The following is a 17,385-nucleotide window of genomic DNA, read 5'->3' on the forward strand; positions in this document are numbered from 1 at the left end:
ACTAATAAAGATTATTATTATGTACCCAATCTCCCAGAGGGCAAGAACCAACATTGCTTCAACACTGAAATCCACATTGCTCTCAAAACAATGGAGAATAATGCCAACAAATCTTAATATATTGATAAACACTTCTCATGTATTCACCATACACGCCTTCCGGTTGCGGCTATGCCTAGGTAGGTTGCACGGTCGGCAGCTCCCGCCGATAACGGACTTTTGGGCCCTTTTACGGAGCTCCAGTGGCAATTGGACGAGGATTCCCGGTGTGGGAAGGAAACACTGAGGGTCCCCCAGCGCTGTATGGGGTGGACCAGGAGTGGGGCGATCAATAAAGCGGCTTTGGAGGAGGAGAATGGGCGCGAAAAAACAAGATGGCGGCCAGCAGGGATCAGGCTGCGTGGTCACGGGAGCAGCAGGAGTTTCTCAGAAGCTGCTTCGCCGAGTTAAAGGCGGAGATGTTGGCCCCTATGAAGGCTTCTATTGAAAGGTTGGTGGAGACCCAGAAGATGCAGGGGACAGCGATCAAGGAGGTGCAGCAGAAGGCCTCTGACAACGAGGATGAGATTTTGGGCCTGGCGGTTAGAGTGGAGGAGCACGAGGCTCTGCAGAAAAGATGGCAGGAGAGGCTGGAAGACTTTGAAAACAGGTCATGGAGGCAGAATCTGCGGATTCTGAGTCTCCCTGAAGGTGTGGAGGGGTCGGATGCTGGTGCGTATGTGACCACGATGCTGGGAATGCTGATGGGCGCGGAGGCTTTCCCGCGGCCCCTGGAGCTGGATGGGGCGCACAGAGTCCTGGCAAGGGGGCCTAGGGCGAATGAGCCGCTGAGAGCTATGGTGGTAAGATTCCACCGCTTCACCGATAAGGAGTGTGTCCCGCGATGGACGAAGAAGGAGCGAAGTAGCAGGTGGTAGAACTGTGAGATCCGTATTTATCAGGACTGGGGTGCAGAGCTGGCCAAGAGGCGTGCAGGATTCAACCGGGCCAAGGCGGTCCTCCACAGTAAAGGGGTGAAGTTCGGGCTGTTACAAACCGGCGAAGCTGTGGGTTACATATCAGGACCGGCACCACTCTCCCTGGCGGGCAGGGTGCAGTCCGTGAAGATGACGGTCCTCCCCAGGTTCTTGTTCGTCTTCCAGTGCCTTCCCATCCTCATCCCCAAGTCCTTCTTCAAGCAGGTGAACAGGATTATCACGGGATTTGCATGGGCAAACAAGACCCCGCGTGTTAAGAGACTGTTCTTAGAGCGCCGTCGGGGGGTGGGGGGGGGGGGGGGGGGGGGGTGTGCTGGCGCTGCCGAACGTCTGCAGCTATTACTGGGCAACGAATATATCCATGATTCGGAAATGGGTAGTAGAGGGAGGGGGGGGGGGGGGGGGGGGGGGGCGGCGTGGAAACGGTTGGAGAAGGAGTCTTGCAGGGATACTAGCCTGAGGGCATTGATAACGGCACCGCTGCCGCTCCCACTGACACGGTACACCACAAGCCCGGTGGTGATGGCGACATTGAGGATCTGGGGTCAGTGGAGATGACACAGGGGGGAGGTAGGGGCCTCAGTCTGAACCCCGATACGGAACAATCACAGGTTCGTTCCAGGTAGATTAGACAGTGGGTTCCTAAACTGGCACAGAGCGGGTATTAAAAGGATGGGGGACTTGTTTATTGACGGGACCTTTGCTCGCCCGAGGGCGCTGGAAGAGAAATTTGGGTTGCCCCCAGGGAATACCTTTAGGTACCTGCAGGTCCGGGCTTTCGTGAGGAAGCAGGTGGGGGAATTGCTGCTGCTACCGATCGGAGGATACAGGACAGGGTGATCTCGTGTGGGTAGGGGATAGAAAGGTATCGGACATATACCAGGAGCTGCAGGAGGCAGAGGAGGCCTCAGTGGAAGAGCTGAAGAGCAAGTGGGAGGAGGAGTTGGGTGAGGAGCTGGATGAGGGCCTGTGGGCAGACGCCCTGGGCAGGGTCAATTCCTCCTCACCTTATGCCAGGCTCAGCCTGGTTCAGTTTAAAGTGGTGCACCGGGCGCACATGACAGTGGCGAGAATGAGCAAGATCTTTTGGGTGGAGGACAGGTGTGTGAGGTGTTCAGGGAGCCCAGCAAACCATGTCCATATGTTTTGGGCATGCCCGACACTTAAAGAATTTGGAGAGGCTTTGCAAAGGCTATGTCCAAGGTCTTGGACACTTGGGTAAAGCCGAGCTGGGTGATAATGATATTTGGGGTGTCAGAAGATCCGGGAGTGCAGGAGTCGAAAGAGGCCGGAGTCCTGGCCTTTGCCTCCTTGGTAGCCCGGAGACGGCTCTTGTTAATGTGGAGGGAGGGGTGGGGGGGGGGGGGGGGCGGAATGGGTGGTGGAGAGATTTTACTTGTAAAGGGCAGATACCCCACCTTGCTTTGTTAAGTTGTTAATTCGCTTTTCTTTATTATTTTATTATGTTTTTTGTTGTTTTCTTTCTGTAGTGGTTTGTAAAATTTTGTAAAAACTTTGAATAAAAACAAATTTAAAAAAGAATGTATTTACCATACACAGCGATATTATTTTTTTTTTTAAATTTAGATTAGCCAATTATTTTTTCCAATTAAGGGGCAATTTAGTGTGGCCAATCCACCTACTCTGCACATTTTTGGGTTGTGGGGGCAAAACCCACGCAGACACGGGGAGAATGTGCAAACTCCACACGGACAGTGACCCAGAGCCGGGATCGAACCTGGGACCTCAGCGCCGTGAGGCGGTTGTGCTAACCACTAGGCCACCATGCTGCCCTTCACAGCGGTATTATAAAGTATATTAATCCATCTTCTGTGCAATGCCACAGAAGAAGAGCAACATATGAATAGAAGTAGGCCATTCAGCTCTTCAAGCCTGTTTCATCATTCAATTAGATCATGTCTGATCTGTCCCTTGACTCCATTTACTCACCTTTGCTCCGTTTCCTTTAATACCTTTACTGAACAAAAATACAATCTAAGTCTTGAAAATTTCAATTAATCCAACATTCACAAACACTTAGGAGAAAGGTTTGATCTTTCCATTACTATTTGTGTAGGATATCATTGTGGGTGTACCTGTACATGGACTGCCGGTTCAAGAAAGCGGCTCACCACCACCTCAAGGACACTTAGGGATGAACAATGCATGTCATTCTAGCCAGTAACACCCACATCCCATAAAATGTTTTTTTTTAAAAAGGGATCCCTGATTTCACTCGAAAATGACCACGCTTTACTCTTTACATTATGTTCCCCCACCCCCATTCTGGATTTATACACCAGACAAAACAGTCTCTCTGTATTTGCTCTATCAAGTCCTTTAATAATTTAGTTTAGTTAGATCACCACTCAATCTTCTAAACTGTAGGGCCTAGAGGCCAAGCTTATGAAACCTGGCCTCATAATTTAACCCTTTAGGTCCTGATATAACTGGTCAACCTGTACTGCACCACACCCCTTCCAAAGCCAATACATCTTTCCTGAAGTTTGGGGGCCACAACTGAATGTAGTATTCCATATGGGATCTGACCAAGATTCAGTGCAATTGAAACATGACTTCCTTCATTTGTTTACTTTTGGTACTTATTCACTAGCTTCCATTAATCTGGGTACAGCATTCCCATTTATTGCAGATCTAAACTCGGCATTAGCTCAGTAATAGCATTTTTGCCTCTGAACCATGTGGTCATGGGATCTGGTCCTACTGTACAGCTTTAAGGGCAAAATCAGGATTGACACTTCAGTGCCACACCGAGGAAGATTTACATTGTCAGCACAGTTGACATTTGAATAAGATGTTAAACTGATACGTTGGGTTAAATAATGGGCGCGATTCTCCGCAAATGTGGAGAGTCGTGAAGGCTGCCGTGAAACTGGCCGTGTTTCACGGCAGCCTCCGCGCCCTCTCCCAGGACCCGATTCTGCTCCCCGGTCGGGGCTAGCAGCGGGGCCCCGTGAACCTCGGCATCGCAGGCTTAGCGAACTTCGCTAAGCCCGCGCGCCAAGGTTAACGGCGGCTGACGCAAACGATGACGTCAGCCGCGCATGCGCAGATTGGACGGCTCCAATCCGCGCATGCGCGGATGATGTCATCACGCATATGCGTCAAACCCGCGCATGCGCGGGCCGTTATGCCCCTCAGCCGCCCCGCGGACTGATCCAGCGGGGCGGCGGAGGAACAAAGAGTGCGCGGGTATCGGACCCGCTGCCCGCGATCGGTGCCCACCGATCGCGGTCCCATGCCACCCGTGCCAATGCCAATCGGTGGCATGGTTCTCCAGAACGGCACTTTGCGGCCGTTTTCACGAACTGTGAGAGCAGGTGTGTTGGAGTTCATGAAAACGGCCGTAAAGGCCTGGGAAATCGGCCCATCGGCTAGGGGAGAATCGCTGCTCACCGTAAAAAACGGCGAGCAGCGATTCGTGTCGTGGGGCGGCCGTGGGGGGGGGGGAGAATAGCGGGAGGTCGGGAAAAATGTCGGGAAGGCCTTCCCGCTATTCTCCGACCCGTCGTGGGGGGCGGAGAATCGCGCCCAATATGTCCCGTCATGGTGGGCGGGATTCACACCTGGAAGTGAGTGACTTTCCGACTCCTGTTCCCGCCATCAATTGACACCATATAAAATGGCAATTGTCTAGTTGCAGACCTGAAGTTGGGTTTACAGCCCACGAGCCTGAATACTTTTCTGACGTTCAAATGTGCAGATCCACGTTGTTTCTTGCCAGTGACCACAGATGGCAGTCAATGCAAATATGAACATGCTGTCAAGATCAAAACACAGAGCATCTGTCTAGTTCTCGCATCTTTTCCTCCATCGATAGCAGAGGCAATGGAGTGAGGGGAGAGGCGGGGAAGAAGGACAAGAACAGCCCCAAGATTCAATGATAAATCCAGGCTGTGCCCACCAGGCCAGCAGACAGGAAGAGAAGAGCTCCCTCTGTGACATGATCAGCCTAGGAAGAGGTAGCCACAAAGGTCAACAGCGTGGGCGTCATGAACACAATGCAGGATGAGGCTGAATGACGCTTTGACCTTTGTCGGCATTGTGTATATTCTCGTTCTGGGAAGCTACAGGGAAAGCTCAGAAATGGTGAGGATGTCTGATGTCCAGGACAGCATTATGCAGCAACGGCACTGTTCTTAGTACCTGATGCTTCTGTGGAGTTGTCATAGTGGTTCCATGGTGGTGGTGGGTCCAGGGGGTGGTAGGTCATGTGGTGAAGCGTGTACACATGAGGAAGGTGCACAGCATCTTGCCTGTCAAGCACTGTGCTGATCATGAGTTCTTCTGTCACTTTGGAGGCGGGATAACACCAATTAACCTAACAGTGTTAGTCATTGCAAGTTCATATCTATTTTCAGGAAAGGCATGTCCACAATACCAGGGAAAGAGGCAGAATTGGAGTTGGAGTCCTCAATCTGGCCATCCTAATTCCTCAGAGGTTCTCCTGCTTGCCTAAGCAGAATCTGCACAATCCATTTGTAGAGGCATGATTGGAGGAAGGCGTGGGTGTGATGAGTTTACAAATGGATGAAACTGGGACATATGGGAGAGGGCAAATCAGAGAAGGACTGATGCTTGGGCATGCCTTCACCAATATATTATCTCAGCACTCAAAGGTTGGGAAGCTTCCTGGTGGATACCATGTGATGTTCCTGCAAGTGTGCTTTAATGGTTGTAATGTGTCAAATCTCACATAGCACAGCATTCTAATGGTTATAACCTTGCCCGCCCATTGATTGATTTTCCATGCCAACTGATGCCCTTTTTTCCGTGTCTCCTGTGCAGGTGAAACCTCTTCAGAGGAAGACGCCAGAGATGCCAGATTGACAATTGCCTTTAGGATGAAGAACCTTCAGAGCATGCAGTGTTACATCCTCTCCCAGCACCAAACACCAGTGCAAATACTGGCACCTTGGCAGGGATTTCGGTATTGGGGCAAGGCAAGCACAATCTGGTGAGAGCACTTCACTGTCACATATGCAACTGCCTGAGAGTGTAGTGGAGCAGGCTGTGGGCAGCTGGAAGAGTGTTGGAGGTGATCCAGCGATTGATTCCAAGTTGGATGATGAGCCATCCATTAGGTGAAAGATGCTGGATGTTCAGTGTGGGGTGGATAGAGGTTTTGTGGGTATAACAGAGGGGTTACTGCTCTGGTCGAGACTGTGGAAGTGTCCATCCACGCCATGTGCACTCATTTTTCAGGGTTCTTCCTCCATGGACAGACTGGCAACTGTGCCAGAGAGGCCAACTGAACAGTCATGGGTGTGCGCTCCAACCGACACCCTTGCTCTGGGCTCAAGGCCCCATGAGAATAGGGGTAACAGGGGGACTAGGAACTTGGACACGGAACCATCTCCTAAGACCTCATGGGATGGCAGGGATGACCATTCAGTCCTGGTGGTGGAGGATGAGCAGCTGTTGCCACCATCTGGAAGCACCCCTCCGGGCACTTCTGATGGGGGCAGCCTCTCATCCGCCCATCCGCCATTGACACATTTCTCATCTATTGCCATGGCGACAGAAGCTCTTTCTGCAACAATGCAGGAGTGGGGGGCACGGTAGCACAGTGGTTAGCACAGTTGCTTCACAGCTCCAGGGTCCAAGGTTCGATTCCCGGCTTGGGCCACTGTCTATGTGAAGTTTGCACATTCTCCCCGTGTCTACGTGGGTTTCCTCCGGGTGCTCCAGTTTCCTCCCCCAGTCCAAAGATGTACAGGTTAGGTGAATTGGTCATGCTAAATTTCCCTTAGTGTCCAAAAGGGTTAGGTGGGGTTACTGGGTTATGGGGATAGGGTGGAGGTGTGGACTTAGGTAGGGTGCTCTTTCCAAGGGCCTGTGCAGACTCATTGTGCTAAATGGCCTCCTTCTGCACTCTGTAAATTCTATTATCCATTGAGTTTTCTATTGTGACAGGGCCCTTGATGTCTCAGCTGCACAAAGGGCACCCGCCACAATCATCCAGGACAATGGAGTATGGCAGATAAGGGACCACTATCCAGCAAGCGAGGGGGAAGCACTGTATTAGAGCACTCAGAAATACTTTAAGAAAACGCCACTATAGTCACCAAGCAGGTCACATTTTGTTCATTAGCAGTCTCATAATGATTATGTTAATAACCATTACATTTACTACACCTCATGCAGATGTTCATTAAATATGTAAGTGCAGTTGAACTTCGTTTGGATGAAATAAATGACCTTTAATTATTGTAGGCCGTGCAGGAAGCCTCGAATGACAAGGACTCTAAACGTTGGGTGTGTTGACAGGTACCATGAATTTAACATTCCACATGTTGAGACATATGCAGTGCCTGTATCTCTGAGACTGGGACATCATAACCAATTGGAACCTCAGCTTATCAAGGCATCACAACCACCCATCCAATTATGTCCAGAGCCTTGCCCTTCTCCAACAGGGCGTTCCCTCACCTCGTCTTCCCTTAATCCTCAGATGAATGCCTGCTTTCTGCCGATTCCTCTTCCTTAAGGACATTCCCTCTCTGAATAGCATGGTTATGGAGATACTAAGATCATGAGTGACACTCATGATGGAGCGTAGAGCAATGCCCCTCTTGACCTGTCATGGCCTCTACACCTAATTTTCAGTAGCTCAGTTGTCGACTGTATGGTGGTCAAGGTGGTTCCGTGGCTCCTCTCATATCTGGCTCGAGTCCTCACTGAAGTCATGTGCCATCTCTTCAGTAACCGTTGTAACCTAAAAGCCAACCATCCAGGGCATCAGAGTTACTGGACATATCTGGCACCTGGAAATTATGCAGAATGCACAAGTCATGGCTGCTGCCCAGATACCTCACGAGTACCTGCATAATCCATTGATTATAGTCACAGACCAGCTGGACGTTCATTGAGTAAAATCCCTTCCTGTTAATAAATGTACAGGGCTGGCCAGCTGAAGCCTTTATAGTGATGTCCATACAGTCAATCACTCCCTGGGACCCTGGGGAAACCTGCATTTGCTGCAACTCACAGGCTCTTTTGAGTTGATGATGACAGCCCATTGAGAATGAAATGTAATTACCTGCCCTTCTGGACACTGCATCTGTGAAGACCTTGACACAGCAGTATGCAGCAGGTTGTGTAATGATACATGCTGTTTTAAAGGGTCCTTTTGCAAAGAGGTTCAGCGCAGCAGTCACCTTTTCAGCAACAGGCATTGTGTGATCACCGATGCAGATTGAAAAGATCTCCCGTGTCAGCATGTCATAAAGAAAGGCCTTGAAAGCCTGAGCCTCCTCTGGCATTATATCTTGGTCATCTGTAGGTAGCTCACCCTCTACCTATGCACTTATGTTGTTATGACAGGCATGTTCTTGCTTTCTTTCTTATTTAATTCTAATAATAATCTAATAATAATCTTTCTTAGTGTCACAAGTAGGCTTACATTAATGCTGCAATGAAGTTACTGTGAAAATACCCTAGTCGCCACACTCCGCACCTGTTCAGGTACACAGAGGGAGAATTCAGAATGTCCACCTAACAGCATGGGCGAGATTCTCCGCAAATGCGGAGAATCGTAAAGGCTGCCGTGGGACAGGCCGTGACCCACAGCAGCCTTCACGCCCACTTCCGAGGCCGATTCTCCCCCCCCGGGCGGGGCTAGGAGCGCGGCTCCGTGCATCACGGCGGCGCGGCCTTGACGACGGTCGTCAAGGCTGCACGCCAAGCGCCACGCCGGCTGACGTGGCCGATGACGTCAGCCGCGCATGCGCAGGTTGGGCAACACCAACCCGCGCATGCGCAGTTGGCGTCTTTTCCCTCAGCCGCCCTGCAAGGCGCGGCGGCCTGATCTTGCGGGGTGGCGGAGGGAAAAGAGTGCGTTTGTTACGGACGCATGGCCCCCTTGGCACGGCCGTGGTACTGCCGTGCCAATCGGGCCCCCAGATGCCCCAAACGGGCATCTGGTGCCCATTTCACGACGGCAGCAAGCAGGTGTGTTTGCTGCCGTGTTGAAACCGGTGCGAAGGCCCGGCCGCTCGGCCCATCGGCTATCGGCCTCGGAGAATTGGCGCTCGCCGTAAAAACCGGCGAGCGGCGATTTGTGGCGTGGGTCGGGTGTGGGGCGGGGGGAGAATAGCGGGAGGGCGTGAAAAATGTCAGGAGGCCCTCCCGCTATTCTCCCACCTGGCGTGTGGGGCAGAGAATAGCGCCCCATGTCTTTCGGGACTTGTGGGAGGAAACCAGAGCACCCGGAGGAAACCCACGCAGACACGGGGAGAACTTGCAGACTTCGCACAGACAGTGACCCAAGTGAGAATTGAACGCGGGACCCAGGTGCTGTTAAGCAACAGTGCTAACCACTGTGCTCCCATGCCGTCCATATTTTACTTACATAAAAGTATCTGTCATATTCATACATAAATGGCAAACAAACAATCTTACTAAAATAATTAAAATAAATGAAAAGGTTTCAGTCCATGCTGTTTTTCTGGCCTTTCAGATATTTTGGTTTATTTAGCTAAAATTTGGCCTCTTCCAAAGGGAACAAACCAATCAAATCAAGCAGCTGCCAATCTAGGAAAATTTCCAGATAGCTCCATGACTTATAAATAACATTTTCCCATTGGGAGTATCTCAGCAAAGACGGTAAAAGGGACTGGCCAGGTTAGCGTTTAACCACTATAACTGTGCTCCAGATCCCTGCCTGCTCGTGAGTAACATCTGTATATAAATAAATGCATTGTTCAGTATAAATAGAATACCCATCAAGGTCCAGTGGACCATAGTAAATAAATTATTCATGTCACAGCCGACATAATTATCCCATCATTACACCATTTGTGAATTATGCTGTCCTGCATCATTCAGTGGTTTATTTTCCATTATTCATGGAATTCTGACATGTATTTGTTATGAAACCCACTTAAAAGTATGAATATTTTTTCAAATCAATAGCAAAATATTTCAGGGAGCAAATCCCTCCTGGGAATGATGCACAGTGTGTCTCGTAACTCTCTTCTTTTAATCAGACCATTCTGACATTAAACAGCACCACACAAGATCAGCAACAATAAGTGAAGCAGCAAGCAGGAGAGATCAGTTCATTTACAAGTTTTACTCCAAACTATGGTCCCATTCCTTTATATATAAAGCACTTTGAGTAGAGCGATGTAAATCCACATCACTTTTTCTTTCCTTCTACAAACTAATATACTAATAAATTAAATATTCTGATTTATCATCTCATATCACTGACTGCCTATTCCTGATATTTTCATTAAGTTGATGTCCAGTTTCTCAATACAATCTTAATTCAGTTGATAGTGTTCTTGATTCTGAATTCAAGGTTTGATTTAAGTGACTCATTTGGGATTTTGGAGGAGTGTTGCAAACTGAAATTGCCACCTTTGGTTAAGCCATTAAAATATGACTTTATCTGTCTGGTTCCAAAGGACGATAAAGATTGCATGACAGTATATGGCCGTCATTTTTCCACCTGCCAATGCCCATAAGACCACATTATGCTCATAGAAGAAATCATGGAATCCCTGCAGTGCAGAAGGAAACCATTCGGCCCATTGAGTCTGCACCAACCATCTGAAAGAGAACCCTATCTGGGCCCATTCCCCCACCCTATCCCTGTAACCCCACCTAACCTTTGGTCACTAAGGGACAATTTAGAATGGCCAATCCACCTAACCTGCACATCTTTGGACTGTAGGAGGAAACTGAAAGCTGTTAGTCATCTCATTGCTGCTCGGGACCTTGTGTGTAAAACAACTATCATATTTAACTGCTGAACAATAATTGTATTTCAAAGTAATTCTTTGTATGGTAAAGAGTTTTGGGATGTTAAGGATCAGAGTACGGCAGTTCTGCTCCTGCAGTTGGCATGTGTGATCTCAAAGCAAAACTGATCTTTCCTTTGAGTCTCAGAGAATTCCTAAATTGTTATTTTAGTTGCATTATCTTTCGCTTATCTTTCAGCAAGTTGCTCTCACATAGGAATTCCAATAATGGATAGATCCTTCCCTCCAATAAATTGTCAATTTAATGCCGTCACAATGTCCCCTGCGCCTTTTAAACAAAATTAATCTTATCTTTACAACAGGCCTATTTACAATTTAGCTATGGAAACAAACAGAGGGAATCTTCCCTCTCTGGCTTAATCAGCCTAACAAGGAATCTATGGAATTAATGGGACATTTGTAGCCTGGACTGGAACCTTGTTTTGAAAAGGGGCATCAGATAAACGCTAACAGCTCTGGCCAAGGGTCAATTGTTCTACAGAGGTTTGGGTCTGTCCAGGATCTTCTGCTGTCCACAATATTTCCCAAGCTGTATGGACAGGTAAGTACAAGAGAAATAAGCAGCATTCAGAAACATTTGGAACAGTTATGCAGAAAGATTTAATGAAGATAAATGTAAAGCTATGCTTGTTGAAACAGTGACCGGGATTCCCCGTGCTGTACTCTCGCCAGTGGAGAATTGGGACTGGCCTGCGCTGGTGGTTGGAAAGGTGCCCAAGTACGAGTATCTCCTCTTTATGGTGGAGAGCGAGCCGAATTCCGCCGGAATCCCAGTATCGGCCCACATTTTGAGCATGCAGCCCGAACCCGAGGTCCGGCAGCAGGCGCCCTCTTCCCAAAATGCAAATCCTGCCCTCCCACCTCTGACAAGTAGGGGAAAATTCCCCCCTACCATGGGAATAATGGGTCTTCCCTCCGCACAGCACAGTGACCCGACCCCCTCCTCACCAACCAGCCCAACTCCCCCCTCATCAGTCACCCCCATCAGACCTCCCATCAGTCACACCCATCAGTCAGCCCCATCAGTCAGCCCCATTAGAGACACCCATGAGAGACCCACATTAGACCCCCTATCAGAGACCTCAATCAGAGACCCAAACAGAGACCCCCATTGGGAAATGTGAAACTGCCATTCAATTTCACACAGAAATACATTTCACTAGCCAGTGATTGACAGTTTTATTAGTCCAGAGACAGTATCTATCCTACCCTTCATGCTTGAATGCATCTGCTTTGATGCCAACCACGGTGTTTATACACACTCATGCTATGATTAACAGTTCCTCAAGACATCAGAAGGAGCTAAGTGGTTTTACTTCCTCTTATTCACAGAAGAAAGTACTGAGCTCCTTTTGATGTGGCAAGGAGCTATCAAAGGATTTGAAGCCCTCTCAAGTATAATTGGTTTCCGAGAAAGCCTCTGACACTTGTAACAACTGCTGCATTAAACACTTTTGTCTGAGGGAGCAGATGTTAAGGAAGGGACTGTCAGGACTGCTCTTCAGCTTTCAGGCAGTGGTGACTGTTGTGGATCTCTGATGGGGGTCACTGATGGGAGTCTCTGATCGGGGGCTTGAGGCGGGGGGAGGGGTGAGGGGAGGAAGGGGTAAGGTCACCCTCTGCATGCATACTGAATGCGTACTGGACTTTGCGGGAAACCCAGTTATGCACTGACCACCTCGGGTCCACTGTGTCAGCATCATCCTTGATCTGATTCTAGCCTTCCCTCTCCTGCCTGTTCCCCATAACCCTTGACTCCGTTGTCAATCGAAAATTTCAAAATCAGCCTTGAATTTATTCAATGATCCAGCTCTCTCTGGAAGTGAATTCCAAAGACTAATGATTCCCTGAAAGAGGACATTTCTCCTCAGCTTCATCTGAAATGGGAAACCCCTTAATTTAAAAAATAAATAAATTTAGAGTACCCAATTCATTTTTTCTAATTAAGGGGCAATTTAGTGTGGCCAATCCACCTACCCTCAGATCTTTGGGTTGTAGGGGTGAGACCCACGCAAACACAGGGAGAATGAGCCAACTTCACATGGACCGTGACCCAGAGCTGGGATCGAACCTGGGACCTCGGCGCCATGAGGCAGCAATACTAACCACTGTGCCACCGTGCTGCCCTGAGATCCCTTAATTTTAAGCAGTACCCAATAATTCTAGATTCACCATGAGAGAAAACATCCTTTCAGCATCTAGCCGGTCAAGTCCCCTTAGAATCTGGAATGTGTCAATAGGACCACCTCGCCTTCTTTTAAACTCCAATGCGTATAAGCCCAACGTGCCAACCCTTTCTTCATATGATAACCCTTTCACCCTAGGAATCAGCCTAGTCAACCTTCTCTGAACTACTTCTAATGCAATTATATCCTTCCTTAAGTAAGGAGACCAAAACGGTACTGCAGTTGCAGTCTGACCAATGCTCTATATAATTGTAGTAAGACTTCCTTACTTTAATATTCCATCTCCCTTGTAATAAAGACCAAGGCCATGATTGTATGGCCCTGTCGCCCCCGACTCGATGACGCAACGAGGCCAGAGGCCTCTCGCGAGATTTACAATGCTTGGGATGCCTTGTGAGATCTAACGAGATCATCCGCGCCGGGGAGATCTCGCCGTGGCGCCGTTTCGCACTGGTTTCCACAAACGTGGACCAGGTGTAATGGCACTTGGGGTGTCTCCCAGGCCATCAGAGGTCCCCAGGTGGTGGGGTTCTGGGCAGGGGGGTACCCTGGCACCCTTGGCACCACCCAAGCACCTTAGAAATGCCAGTCTGGCACCCTGGCACTACTAGGATTCCCAGGTAGCATTGAGAGGCTGGCAGGGGCACTGAGAGGGTTCCAGGCTGGCAGTGCCAAATGCCTGGGTGACAGTTTGCCCACGCCAGGGGTCAGGCCTGGGGTTCCCTGTCCTTATGAGGTGGGGTTAGGGGTCCTCTCAGTAAGTTGTAGCATTTGGGGACCGGAGGCCATGGTGGGGGCTCAGGACGTCATGGCGGCATTTAAAAATGGCACTCCAATCTTTTCCTGTACTAACAAGCTGAGCTCGTCAGTGTAGGAAATGAATGTAAGTGGCAGCCTCAGTGGGGCATTCCCCTTGGAGGTCCAAAAGAAAAGAATCCCATTTAATAGCAGGGCCATTCCTGACGCTGCAGGTACTGAGAAACACCCCAATAAACGTGCCCAAAAGGGACTTTTATTTCTTAAATCTGACCTCCACATTCCATAATGCCTTCCAAATTACTTTCTGTACCTGCATGCTATCTATTTGTGATTTATGTACAAGGACACCCCGATCCCTTTGTACTGCAGCATTTGTCCGTCGCTCTCTATTTAAATAATGTTTTACTTTTCTAATCTTCCTGTCAGTGACATTTTGCTACAATCTACTCAATCTGTCAACTTTTTCCCCACTCACTTGAGTTGTCTACATCCCCTTGCAGACTCCTTGTATCCTCCTCACAACTTGTTTTCCTACCTCTTTGTTTCATGAGCAAATTTGGCTACTTCATCCATGTCGTTAATAGTAAATAGTTGAGGCCCCATCATTGATCCCCGCAGTACTCCAATAATACAAAAGCAAAATACTGCAGATGCCGGAAATCTGAAATAAAAGCAGAGAAAGCTGGAAAGGTCCAGCAAGTCTGGCAGCATCTGCGAAAAGGGGAGCAAAGTTAACGTTTTAAGTCTGTATGACGTATGGACTTGAATCATAACTCTCTCCACAGATGCTGCCAGACCTGCTGAGCTTTCCCAGCATTTTCTGGTTTTATTCCTGCAGTACTCCAGTTTGCTGACCTGAAAATGACCCATTTATCCCGACTCTCTTTCCTGTTTGTCAGCCAATCCTCCATCCATGATAACATATCACCGCCCAACACCATGAGGTCTTACGTTCGGCAGAAACCTTTTATGTGGCACATTAAAAGGGGCGGCACGATAGCACAGTGGTTAGCAAATTGCTTCACAGCGCCAGGGTCCCAGGTTCGATTCCCCGCTGGGTCGTTGTCTGTGCGGAGTCTGCACGTTCTCCCCGTGTCTGCGTGGGTTTCCTCCGGGTGCTCCGGTTTCCTCCCACAGCCCAAAGATGTGCAGGTTAGGTGGATTGGCCACGCTAAATTGCCCTTAGTGTCCAAAAAGGTTGGGAGGGGTTGCTGGGTTACGGGGATAGGGTAGAGGTGTGGACCTGGGTAGGCTGCTCTTTCCAAGGGCCGGTGCAGACACGATGGGCTGAATGGCCTCCTTCTGCACTGTAAATTCTATGGTTATTCAATACCTGCTCAAATCCAAAATCTACTGGTTCCCCCTTATCCACCCTGCTTATTACATCCTCTAAGAATTCTAATCAATTTACAAAACACTATTTCATTTTTACAAAACCATGTTGATTCAGCTTGATTGCAGTATGATTTTCTAAATGCCTTTATCGCCTTTATAATGCATTCCAGCATTTTCCTAATGACAGATGTTAGATCAACTGGCCTATAGTTTCCTGCTCCTTTATTGAATAGTGGTGTTACATATGCGGCTTTCCAATCTACTGGCATCTTTCCAGAATCGCGAAAATTTCTTATGTTAAGAGATGTTAAGATCCAGGGTAGTGAACCTGACCTCCTACATTATTGCCTTCTGTTCAAGGATTAACAGTGTGGTTCTCTACTCTACCCCCTCCAATAATTGAATATTTATTTTAAAATAGAGAGACTGACACTGCAATGAGGGGGGATCTTATTGAAACTTACAAGATACTGCGAGGCCTGGGTAGAGTGGACGTGGAAAGGATGTTTCCATTTGTAGGAAAATCTAGAATCAGAGAATACCATCTCAGACTAAAGGGACGATCCTTTAAAACAGAGTTGAGGAATTTCTTCAGCCAGAGGGTGGTGAATCTGTGGAACTCTTTGCCACAGAAGGCTGTAAAGGTCAACTCACTGAGTGTCTTCAAGACAGAGATAGATAGGTTCTTGATTGATAAGGGGATCAGGGGTTATGGGGAGAAGGCAGGAGAATGGGGATGAGAAAATATCAGCCATGGTTGAATGGCGGAGCAGACTCAATGGGCCGAGTGGCCTAATTCTGCTCCTATGTCTTATGGTCTTATGCTCACAATTCTTCAGATGTGGTTTCATCAAGGCCAAATATAGTTTTAAAAATGCCTCTTTATATTTCTACCTTAGGCCTTATCCCAATATTCTGTTTACCTTAGTGGGGAAAAAACAGCCTGGGAGCATTGTGCTGATGGTTTTAATGACCTGACCTCTAAAATCTCAACATTAAGTATATTCCAAATTACTACATTACCCAATCCTCCACCAAATCTTACAATTCGCTGCGTTAAATTGAATCCACTACTTATCTGCAAACTGAAAACGTTTGTCAAGATCCATTTGATACATAAATCTTACTACAGTCCAAAAAAAAACCCAAAGAATAGCAATTTGCTGAAAAGGTCAGAACTTGTAATAGCAAATAAACAGAATCATGGCGTGTATAAATTGGAGGGAAAGAGGAGGTTGTGGTGTGAGAGATAGAATGGATTTAAGAAGAAATACCAGTACCTGGCATAATCTCTACATCAAAACTGGGCAACAGATCTGCAACCACTTCACTCCTACCTAGGAAATCAGAAAGAGAGAGAGAAAAAGAGAGAAAAGAGAAAGAAATATGATTACTAAGCATGAATAGAGTACAGTTCAATCTGTACTGGTGACTGAGACTTGCTCAGTCCTTGAAACTACCGATGCTGGAGGTTAAGGCTACATTTGCTAAAAATTGTGTTTGTTGAAATGAATGCCATTCACCAAAACAATTACTTCCTGTGGAAACTGCATTTTAGAGTAACGACAATGTACATAGACCTGATTGAAAATATCATACTGAAAGAACAGAAGAAAATAAATTACCCAAAAGACATTTAAAAATACCTAGATAACCAGGATAAACAATAATAAAACTCACATCTGCTGTTGTGCACAAGACCAATAGACATTTCAATTCATTCAGACATTTAGGTATACTGGTTTCTAATGTGACCACTTTGTGGGTGCACATAATTTATTTTTGCTTATCAAATGAATCACAGTACAAGGAAATGAAATGTTTCCTCTTTTTTAAAAACCAATGGTAGAGATCATGAACTTGTGAATCCATCTTAGCTTGGCTTGGTTTAGATGGAGTGTGCACACTACATGTGCAAACTCTTCCAGCATTAGACTAGATCTCATGCCACATCATCAAGTTGAGGGATTATCACTAATTTGTTCGAGCTTTTACTCTTTACAATCTTCATATGGTGGTAGTCATGCATAAGCGATCATCAGTGTATCCAATACTTTCTGATGTTTGGGAATTAGACTAAAGTATTGAATGGATAGTAAAAGGATGGGTTAGCAGAATTGTTAATCCACCATTGAATTATTTATTTTTCTCATCCTGACTGATAAATACAGATAATGAGGAATCTTGAGCCAAGCAGAATTCTAGCAATGTTCAAGTTGAAGTCATTTTGGATTCCCCGGTATTAAGGTAAAGGTAAAGTCGCCAGATGACCAAAGGCTGCTTTCCCCTTTGAGGGGGGATAGCTGACTCATGGTGGTTTAACCTGAGGATCAACAC

At 47.6% G+C, this 17,385-nt stretch overlaps 1 protein-coding gene across 2 annotated transcripts in view; it reads right to left on the minus strand.

Moving 5' to 3' along the window:
• Positions 1-17,385, minus strand: part of LOC119968908 (immunoglobulin-like domain-containing receptor 2) — a 170,927-nt gene that overhangs the window by 25,833 nt on the left and 127,709 nt on the right. Inside the window, exon 4 of one of the 2 annotated variants that reach the window (XM_038801887.1) lies at positions 16,329-16,385. The exons of the other annotated variant lie outside the window; for it this stretch is intronic. Coding sequence (XP_038657815.1) covers positions 16,329-16,385 — 57 coding nt within the window. The remainder of the gene's footprint in view (positions 1-16,328; positions 16,386-17,385) is intronic. 2 annotated transcript variants of the gene reach the window in all.

This window comes from Scyliorhinus canicula, chromosome 7 (assembly GCF_902713615.1).
Source record: "Scyliorhinus canicula chromosome 7, sScyCan1.1, whole genome shotgun sequence".
NCBI lineage: Eukaryota > Metazoa > Chordata > Chondrichthyes > Carcharhiniformes > Scyliorhinidae > Scyliorhinus > Scyliorhinus canicula.